The 11,255-nt window shown below is 30.6% G+C and overlaps 1 protein-coding gene across 1 annotated transcript; it reads left to right on the top strand.

The window, feature by feature from the left end:
* Positions 1–3,675: 3,675 nt before the first annotated feature.
* LOC124826259 (protein SAR DEFICIENT 1-like) lies at positions 3,676–7,430 on the top strand. Its single transcript, XM_047299045.2, has 7 exons — positions 3,676–3,914; positions 4,000–4,075; positions 4,217–4,775; positions 6,084–6,244; positions 6,426–6,620; positions 6,726–6,807; positions 6,897–7,430. The coding sequence occupies exons 1-7, from the start codon at positions 3,826–3,828 to the stop codon at positions 7,106–7,108; spliced, it is 1,374 nt and encodes a 457-aa protein (XP_047155001.1). The 5' UTR covers positions 3,676–3,825; the 3' UTR covers positions 7,109–7,430.
* Positions 7,431–11,255: the final 3,825 nt, after the last annotated feature.

The raw sequence follows: 11,255 nt of genomic DNA, 5'->3' as shown, positions 1-11,255 counted from the left end.
GCATTAGTTTATAACTTTCCAAGTGAAATATCTGTTCTAAAATAAGTTTAATTTCATCCTGTTTTTTGGTTGTTTACATTTTATATAAATATGCTGATTTTTATATATATGAATGAATTATTTGTTATCTAAGTTTGGATGAAAAGTAATGAACAGTCGTCACCGTATGATATTCTCTTGGAAAAGATGTGCAAAAATGTTGTATGATTTATGAGAAAAAGTTGGATCAATGACAGTGACTTAAATAATTGTTCGTGTCTTGTGGACCAAACAAGAACATAGAAAAGTATTTGCAAAGTACTGCGTTGTAACGTAGCATTACGGAGAAACCTCGCCATACTTTCACGTCAGTTTCCTTTGTGTAAAACAAGGAAAATGTTGATTTTTCACCCTAGTTTTAAGAAGTACGGATACAAAGAACTAAAGTAAATAGAATTCAAAATAATTGACATTATATTTTCAAATATTATTTTATCATTATTATTAAATAATAGGAAATTTCTCATACGACAATGTAAAATTATTTTGTAGTATCAGTTAATAATTTTTTCTTAACTAAAAGAAAATTATATAAGAAATGACAGAATGGTTAAATACTGGTGTAAAAACTCATTCATCTCCAATTAAATAAATTTTTAAAATATTAAAAAGTAAATTTTAAATCTAATTTAAACTCGTTATAAAATAAAATTAATATTTAATCATATATTATAAATTAATCTTATTTTTAACTTAATATACTTATGTGAATTTAGTCGTAAATTAAGTTGAGCAAGAATAAATCAATATAAAAATTGTTTTTGAATGGTCAAAACGTATTCCGAGTAGTATTATGCGTGTAAGGGTGATAGTCTGTTTTAGGAATTGAATTAAAAGTGTGGATGTTAATGTTTAGCGAAAACTAACATGAGAAGCTGACATTTGTTTGGGGATGAGAAGGTGAAGAAAAAGTGATGGAATTAGGAAGGAGCTTATAAACTTCGCATTGGTGAAATTGTTGATGTGGAAGTGCAACATCATAATTGGACTAACGACAATGCCACTTCCTTTTTCCCTTTTTGTTCCATTTGCGACACTGCTCGTGCTCTTTTCCTTTTCCTGTTCAATATATGTTATAATTCGACCAGGTGGGCCCTACTTCTTAACCGAGTACAAACAATTCATACATAAATACTTGTGTTAGTGATATGTTTGTTAGCATCTACCAAAGTTTACACGTGAAATTTCTCAAGACACTGTTTGATAAAAAACAAAAACAGAGTGCTTAGTATTAATAATATTTTTAATATATTTTAAAACATCAAAAATGATATTTATCAATGTATTTTAAAGACACATAAGACGAACAGTATAGAAAAAAAATTAATAAAGAATCCAAATTCAAGATATTATAAAAAAACACAAAATATAAAATGTTTTTACCGTAGTTTAATAATTTCATGTTCTTTAGGAAAGAGTTTATATAATTCTTTTATATTTTAAGATGTTTTTCAATAATAAAATTGTAATGGATAAGATTTTAAAATAGACAATACATAATTGACTCTAACATATTAGATTGATTTGAAATCGAAACATATATAATAACTGGAATAAACTGTTTTAAAGTGTTTAAGTTTTTTCACTTATTACATAATTTGTTCAATTAAATAGCGGTATTAATGATTTGGTGGCTGACAAACAAAGCGAGTCACCTTCAATTTGTAGTTCTATTCTAACACATGGACTTTGAAAACAATGTTTAAGATATTGAAAAGAAAAACATCATTTGGTGCTATACGCAAGTTACTACAAGTCAGCTTGGCCGTTTGGGTGAACACGACGGAGAGCCCTCACGAAGGCTTCGATCCTTCCGAGAAGCGCGTAATTTGACTAAACTGTTACACCACGACAAAATCTTACGAGTAGAATCCTATATGTTACATCAAATTTACTACATTACTCATTACACAATCATATATAATATACCTTAGATTTCCGTTTCTATACACTATCGTTATAAAATAGTTTACGAACCTATTCAGGTGCAAATCATAAAATTTAATATTGTATTTTCACTATTCGTATTAATTTTCTAGGTTTTGTAAGAACCCATTTAAAACTCACTAAAAATTCCATTCAAGTGGATATCAAGTATAAACGATCGGAGTGTCTGAAGATCAGAAAGTGAAAGACAGGTGTGTGATACAGATTGGATGAACAGTTTTGACGGTAGGAGTAAAACTGAAACTTTCAAATTTTCGTGTCACTTCTCTGCATACACCATCCATCTTCAATCTTCTGAAATTTTCTCCTTCTCTCTAGATTTCTTCATCTTCTCTCTAAGAAATATTAACCATTCCTTTCTCCTATCATCACTCAAACACCATTTCCACTCTTCCGGTCTCAAAAGCTTTCGATTTAATATTGTTTACGAGCCTATTCAGGTACAAATCATTCGATTTAATATTGTTTACGAGCCTATTCAGGTACAAATCATTAATATTGTATTTTCACTGTCCGTATTAATCTTCTAGGTTTCATATGTGTAACTGAGTTTTCAGATATTGTAAGTATAAGATTTTTCATCTAATATATATCTATAATTAAAATGAATAAGATTCTGTATTTACTGTTCACATAAATCATTTGAAATAATGGGAACCTAACTGAGTGTTTCACAATTGAGATCTATTTAATATGTAAAGTCGTATGATTGTAATATATGATGGAATAAAAATAGAATTAAGTCAAATCACGATTGTTAAAATCACCTAGATATATAAGACAAACATAAGAAACATAATACTATTTCATGATGAAACTAATAGTGAATGTAAAATTCTTTCCATTGTCACTAATTACTCTAAATCAGTTATTAATACAAATAATAATGTGTGTATCATCAGTGTAAAATTTTTATATTTTGATTTATCAAGAAATCATTTAAGTGTAATTTTTGAAACATCATTATAACAAAAATTAATAAAATTATAATTATAAAAATAAATATAATTTTTTTATAATTTGATCATAGATAATTTTTATGTTTTTTAATTTAAAAAAGTCACTTGAAAAAAGAATAAAAAAAATTGAACTCTGAAAAAAAGAATCCTTTTATATAATAATATAGTTAATATAAATAATATAGATATAGATATATACATGTGTTTAAATATATAGTATACTCATACTTCAGACTCCGAGCATGGTAAAATTAAAACCCTACTTAAATTTTCATTAAAGAACACTGATTTTTTTTTTTCTGAAATTACAAAAGACAGTTGTGCGTGTTGATAGAAGAATTACAGGAATGGCCAAATTTTATTTGTCTGTCTGTTGAAACTATCACAGATATTTATTGATATAATTGGTTGAAAGCTTTTTGTGAAAAAAATGTTTGAAAGGAAAAGCAAGAATTGTTGAAGGAAATGGACGTTGAATTGATGGTTTCTGGGTCCTACGTCGGGTTCGGGTTTGGTATGTATTTCTTGCCGCGGAAGAGAGAAGCATATACAATAAGGATTTGGACGGTTGACTTTGGAGCTGTTGACGTCTAAGTCTTTACATCATATGATACGCTTTCTCGGTTATAACATCCTAATTACTTCGATGCTTCCTCCGACATTCCAAGAACCTTCTTTCGCTCTTTTTTCCTTTTCTGTGTACTAATATAAATTCAACTTCCCCAATTCCTCACTTCACACACTTTCATTTTTCTCGTATAAAATGCAAATCTCCTTCTCCTCATTGTAACCAACCTTCGATTCTGGAACAACCTCAGTTACACCAACCTCTCATTGGCCCCCCAAGATCTCTTCAAACACAAGAAAAAAACAAAAAACAATGGCCGCCAAACGGTTTTTGGATGATTCTGATCAAGATGCCAATGGTGATAAACGGAGGAGACCTACTTCAAGACGTTCTTTTTCTTCGTATGTTCCGTCTAACCAACTTTCTGTGTTGCAAAACTTCTTACTATATCATTGCTACCTTCGACTAAACCAATCTTCTTCACAGGGTAATAGGAGAAGTCGTCATGGTCAAGAACTTGCAGAACCTTTTCTCAGGCTTGGAACCCTTGCTTAGGAGAGTGGTAAGTGATCATCAATATATATACCCTATGGCATAAAAAGTCAAACATATACCATATTGCAACCATGGAATTCTCTGATTAGAAAGTTTTTCTTCGTTAGTTTCATGTGATATATAACAGGCTTCCATTAATTTTTGCCAGGTGAACGAAGAGATGGAGCGAGTGATGGGGCATTGTGTGCCGCGTTCGATAACCAGGTCCCCTTCGTTGAGGATCCAAGCATTGGAGCAACCAACGAGCTACGAACTCATGTTCGAGAAGAAGCTGATGCCAACTATATTCACAGGAAGCAGAATAGTAGATACAGATGGGAACCCCCTCCTTGTTGTTCTTGTCGATAAAAGCGGTGATCAGACGGTTCGCACGAGTCTCCCCCACCCCATCAAGCTAGAAATCGTGGTGCTCGATGGAGATTTTCCTTCCACCGGTGATAACAACGAGTCGTGGACGAGTGAGGAACTCAACAACCGCATAGTGAAGGAGAGAACGGGAAAGAGGCCGCTGCTCACTGGAGAATTGAATCTGACCATGAGAGATGGAATTGCACCAATTGAAGACATTGAATTCACTGATAATTCCAGTTGGATAAGAAGCAGAAAGTTCAGAGTTGCTGTTCGAGTTGTTCCTGGGACTAATCAAACTGTTAGAATTCGTGAAGGCATGACCGAACCATTTATTGTCAGGGATCACCGTGGTGAATGTCAGTATTTTCTCTTTTCCTTACTTTTAATTTTTTCAATACTAAATAGTTTGTATTTATTCACGCATGCCATTTGTTTTATCTTGTTTTTTTTACTTATCTGCAAGCATGACAGTTTTAATAGTTTTAGAATATGTTTGTTAACTGCTATATATATTTTCTTGATCAAACGCTTGATAACTTATAATATATAATTATAGTATTATTTTGTTTCATTTTCTCTTGTATCAATCTTACCATGAATTTTTTTTCCTCCTTTTTTTCATCTCGCATGTCTTTTAACATTCTGCACAAACTCAGTCTTATAATATATAATTTCTTCTGTGGATATGGTACAACTAGTTATTTCAAAGGTTGTCTGCTAAGAAAAAGTATCTTCAGTCAACCTATTTAGTGTAATATAGTTGCGTCAGTAAATCATTGCAGAATATATACACTTAATATAATATTATCAATTGGTCCAATTGCTGTTTCAATCTCATCATCCAAACAACCTGTTATGAGAATCTGGAAGAAGAGTAAGACAAAAAGAAATGGTTGGTGAGGATAAATAAAAAAGATAGTAACTATGATGATAGTTTTCACCTTATATAATTAAACAAAAACAGTAAAAATTTCTCACTTGTTTAAGCATAAGTTTTTAGAGGTTATGGATTTTCTGTGAAAAGAATTGTTCAAACGTGCGTAAGATTGAAATAGTCAAAAACTGCATTAGAATTTAAAACCTTGGAGTGAAGGTAAAGCGATGATCATTTATTAAAATTGTTTAGAGATTGTGACTTGGAATTTATTAATTAGTATCCACATCGTACTTTTCAGCAATAGAAAAGTACATTGGCCACAGCTCCTACAATACAGGACATTTCATTTTCACCCTTTACAGCAAGCAATACTGCAATACTGATCCTTTTAATTTTATTTTTTTACTTTTTTTTTGTTTTCATCTTTCTTTATTTGTGATGTCTAGAAAGTGATTGATGGTCAAACATACAAGTAATAGTGAGGGTTTTGCTTAGACATCAACCATGGTCCCACCATTGTAACAAACAAATAATACATCGACACATCATTCATACCAACTTCTACTCCGGTTTTTCCAATCTGACAGTCTCAGGTCACTGGTTTCAATACCACAGTCAAAAAACACGTATCAAGTGGACCTTTAAAAGAATTGTGATGAATTGATTTATTTATTTATTTTCGATTGTGACATATGAAATTTGGTACAGAACTTAGGTTTATTATTCGTGTGATGATAATTCTGTTGTTGTCCCATACTGAATGTGTATTTTTTTGATTGATTTGAAGTGTACAAGAAACATCACCCACCTATGCTGAATGACGAAGTGTGGCGCCTAGAGAAGATCGGAAAAGACGGAGCTTTCCACAAAAAGCTGTCCAAGGAGGGAATAAACAGTGTTCAAGACTTTCTCAAGTTGTCTGTTGTTGATGCCCAGAAGCTCAGAAGGGTACATATTTTCATTCCTCAATTCCTTGAGTAATTAAAAAGCACGAAAACGGAAAAACAGGATAAAAAAATTAAAGAAGAAGAAAGGGTTATAAAAACCGACAAGTTCTTTTGTCGTATTTTAAGTGTTTGTGATTTTGTCTGTGATGTGGTAAATAATAATTTGCATTTATTGGAAGCAGATTTTGGGCGCTGGGATGTCAGAGAGAATGTGGGATGTGACAATCAAGCATGCAAAGACATGTGAGAAGGGGAAGAAATACTATGTCTTCCGTGGGCAAAATTTTACCATCTTTCTCAATTCCATTTGCCAATTGGTTAAAGCTGACATTAATGGCCAAAGTTTTCCGGGAAGCGAGTTAAGCAACTTCACAAAGGTAAGAGTAACTTCAAACAAAAAACTTAATACCTTCTTCCCTAACTTTTCTAGGTCTTTTTTCATTTGATCCTATTATTCATTTCAATCGGTTGCACATATGCAGGGCTATATGGAAAAACTGGTGAGAGAAGCATATACTAGATGGAATGACTTGGAGGAAATTGATGAGGCTCTGTTAACACAAGGTATAAAATATGTTCTGTTTAATCGATGTGTTGTATAATATGTGAATTTTTCTACAGTCCCTGAAATTCAGTGACATTAATTTATGTAGGTGAGACCATGGAGCAAATTCCAAACAATCTTCAAGCATATGATCAGAACGAGTACTATGCATCAACACATAATGCACAGATTGGTGGCAGCGAGTGGGGTGTGAATGCAACATTTGGCACAACATCATTTGTGAATAACGCTCTTCCAGCTTTACCTTACAGCTTCTCAGATTCACAATCTGACAGTGATGGTGCCACAAGGTGGAACTAGGAAAGTTTTAGTGCTTGACTTTCAGCTGTAAATAAGAGTTAACAGTTGAAGAATCAAATTAGGTTTAGTGACTTAGAGACAAGTGTTCAGCCTCTCTTGGCTTATATTGGCTTCACTTTCTTTTTCTCTGTTTTTTGTTAGCTGCAGTGAATTGTCAGGTCCATTTCAAGGATAAGATCAAAGATGAGGCCTCACACTGCAAAAAATGCAACCTGCGTTCGATGTGCCTGTGTTGCTATGTTTTACCATCTTTTCAGCAATCAGAAAAAAAAAATGTACGTTTTATGAATGGTTAGAAATTATCCGATCCTTTGGTTCCAAATTAAGTCTTTCTAAACATTTGGTAGCTGATTTGGATGAATAAATAGCTGATGCGACTTCACCCATCAGCAGATCACTTTCATTTTGACCTAAAACCAACTATTATTGTGTTACATGTTAGTTAGTCACTGATTAATTTTAGTTTATATATACTTTAAATATAATAAACAAATAGTCTTTTACTTTGCAAGCTCAGAGTATTAGGTAATAAGCATGTCTGTGATTTCCTTTTTGTCACCTTCCTTTGTCTCACTTTCTTTTTTTCTGATATATTTCTCTCCAAAATCAGTTTTATCCATTATGTTTTGCCACTTGTAAGAAAAGTCAAAAATATAAAATCTAGAATGATTTATTTTCTTCTTTTGCTAATACACTATAACACAAATTTAAATACATTTTCTTGCAAGTATGTAAATTTAATCTATAGTTGAGCAAAAGAAACTTCTAAAATATTTTTCTTTTATTAGTTCGTTAAATGAGTGGTTGAAAAAGTTACAACTCTCAAAATTCACACATAAAACAAATTAAAGTTAGAATCAAAATAAGTTTAGTTACTTTTTAAACTTCAATTAACTCTTAAATATTTTATAAAATTATACAGGTCCTTATAATATTCTAAATTATAATTTTTTTTCTATATATTTATATTAATTATAAATTGATCTTTAACTAATTTTTATTATTTATTTTTTAATTACAAGGTTGAGGTCCAACTGAACTTATCTAGGCTTCTTTTGATTTAAACTTGACTTAATCCAATTTAATTTTACATGATTTGAACTTAACTCAAGTATACCTTTTCTAACTTGGACCAGTTCTAACTTAGGCTCGATTTGATCCATCTTGACCTTACATGACTTGAACCTAATTTAACTAGACATTTCCTAAGTTTGGTCTAACCCTTATCTTGACTAGGTCAATCTAACCCAATTTAGACTAAGCTTAACCCAACCTAACATGGACCCAACCCAAGATTTTCAAACATAGGTCAGACTTAAAGTTAAACCTATCTCATCCTGACTTGACATGACCTGATTCTACTTGTCCTAATGTGGGTCTAACTGAATTTGCATGATAAGGGCTCGAACCAACTTGACATGACTTGGACCAGACACAACTTGGCCTAATTCGTATCTAAATCAACTCGACTTGACTTGAAATTTGATCGAGCTTGAGTCCAACTTGACAACCTTAACATGCTCTTAGCTCAACCTAATTTAAGTTATGTTCCACCTAACAATATTTACATGTGCTTAACTTGGCCAAACCTAGACTTAGCCCAACTCAATACTTATCTTGACACAAGTCGAGTTTGTCTTAGCTTGATCTGACTTTGTTGCAATTGGACTCAATCTGACTTAACACGACTTTGGTGTAGCCAAACTCTACTTGAGTTTGACTCAATTTTTTTTGGCTTGACCAAAACGTAATCCACCTTGGCCTGACTTGAACATAGTCAAACCTTAGACCATGTAAATAAAGGCTCCTCTCAATTAGAACATGGTCCTAATTTGGCATAACTTGACTCATGTCTAATTAAGTAAATATTTTTTATATGTACACAATTTTTTAAGTAAATATTTGTTTTTTTTTTCATTTTCACTTTTAAATAAGATTTTTTTAAATAGTTCATGGGTTTATCCTTATCCATATGGTTTTTGTGGGCATTTTTACCTTTTTGAACTATTTTCAAATGTGGGTCTTTTGACCCTTGTAATGTGAATCAAAATTTGAGATACCAAAATTAGTTTAAGTTCGAGAGACAATCTAGATCACTTTGAGTTTGAGATAAATTAGGTTGAAAAAAATTCATTTTTTTTAAATGAATGTCAAATTGAAACCGACTCACTTAGTCATAGTTTAAATGAGTTTGAACTGTGTTGAAGATTGTTGTCCCGTAATCCAGTAACAACAATCCTTTATCATTTTCATCATATTTGTATTACAATTAGTCATTACTAAAGATTATAATTCAAATTATATAATTTGATACTTTAATTTTCAATTATCATTTTTATAATAATACTAATAGGTGAATAGTTTAATTGTATTACTATATAAACGAGTTTAGTCAAATCTACTTTGTAATAAAATAAATATTTAAAATGAATTTATTAAATAAAACATATTTAAAGGAATCCATTCATTTAAATAATTAATATATGGTGGATCACGACAAGTTACAAAATGTTTGATTAAAAAAAAGTGAATTGAGTTTAACTAAATTATTTTTAGTTCAACTAATAAAGAGTCCATCCATATAACATTAACTACATTAAGTAAGCTTAGTTTCACACTCTAGTTGAAGTAAAGATTGTACTATCTCACTCGGGAAACTTCAATATTTTACCATTTTTGTATAATTTACTTCTCCAGTTAAATAAATTTTGTGAGTATTTAAAAAAAAATTGGACTTTTCTTAATCTATAAATGTCATTGTACAGAAAAATAAAGGGTTAAATATGTTTTTAGTCCCTAAACTATTGGCCGTTTCTGGTTTTCGTCCCTCTTTCAAAGTAAGGTACAATTTGATCCTCATTCTTTTCGAAACGTTCGTTTTAGTCCTCAGAATTTTGGTTTTAGTCCTCATTTGTTGCTAAATGAGGACCAAATTTTTAAACAGTGTTTAGTTTTCGAGGACTAAAACGAACGTTTCGAAAAGAATGAGGACCAAATTGTACCTTACTTTGAAACAGGGACGAAAACCAGAAACGACCAATAGTTTAGGGAGTAAAAACATATTTAACCCAAAAATAAACGAGGAAAGGGGGAATACAAAGAAAGATATGGAAATCGTTTTTTATTTTGGATCTAATTTTGGACCCAGTCTTTGTTTATTATGTTTTGTGAGCCATTTATTTTTTTCTTGCTCACCCAATAAAGGGTTCAACTTGCTGTGTCCTATAAAAATGTTTAACTTTTATATTTTAGAATATATTTCCAAAATTAAAAGAATGGGTATAGAATATAAAAGAACTAGTGAATTTATCCAATTGAATCAAGTTTTCTTTCATTTTAAATGAATGGACTATCTTATTCGTTTTAAACACGTTTAGATTTAGTGAACAAGCAAAACAAAAAATTAATAATAATATTACAAATAAAAAACAATTCCTACATATTTGGAGCTCAATAATGCAAGTATAATCTCAACGAAAAACATAAGAACTTATAATTGTTCATATTTTCTTCCTTCTCACCTACTCATGTAGGACCCTAAACAACATCTACTTATTTTCTCTCCATTGATGTAATTTGTCAACAAAGCCTAATATACGTATTTAAAACTCTAACAAACATTTCAACTTTTGGAAACGACCTATAGTTCTCACTCAAAAAAATCTAAGACTTTTTGGGTTGTATTGAAACATCTTTTATTTCTGTAAATAAAACTACAATATCTCCTAAAGAAGAAAGAAATTGTTACAAGTGAATATGATATTCTCGTCAACACGTTCATAAAAATGTTATTTGAAATTTTGTTTTTCAGATATATTTATATTAACTAAAAATAAAACATATTTATAAATATATAAATATGTATAAATATATAAATGGATGAAAATTACATTTTATATATTATAAAATTGAATTAGATTTAAAACTTATTTAACATTATATTAACCGATTTGTTGTTTGATAAAATTATCATATCATTATTATTAGATTATTTATTAATATTTAATATTATATGTATAGGTATCGATGAAATGAAGATTGTGTGTGATTTTTTTATGTTAAATTAATTTTTATATGAATTAAAAGAAATAGAGAAATGATATGAAAATTAAGTTGCACGTTACGAAACATTTTCATTTCATTGAAT

Source organism: Vigna umbellata, chromosome 1 (genome assembly GCF_029865625.1).
Source record: "Vigna umbellata cultivar VRB3 chromosome 1, Vumbellata_1.0, whole genome shotgun sequence".
Taxonomy (NCBI): domain Eukaryota; kingdom Viridiplantae; phylum Streptophyta; class Magnoliopsida; order Fabales; family Fabaceae; genus Vigna; species Vigna umbellata.
Note: the sequence above shows the minus strand (reverse complement) of the source record. Positions and strands in the feature narration are given on the sequence as shown.

Excerpts from the sequence above, each read along its gene's own strand:
- LOC124826259 (XM_047299045.2), top strand. The coding sequence starts at position 3,826 with ATGGCCGCCAAACGGTTTTTGGATGATTCTGATCAAGATGCCAATGGT. Across the intron at positions 3,915-3,999 it reads TCAAGACGTTCTTTTTCTTC|GGTAATAGGAGAAGTCGTCA; the intron begins GTATGTTCCGTC and ends TCTTCTTCACAG. Across the intron at positions 4,076-4,216 it reads AACCCTTGCTTAGGAGAGTG|GTGAACGAAGAGATGGAGCG; the intron begins GTAAGTGATCAT and ends AATTTTTGCCAG.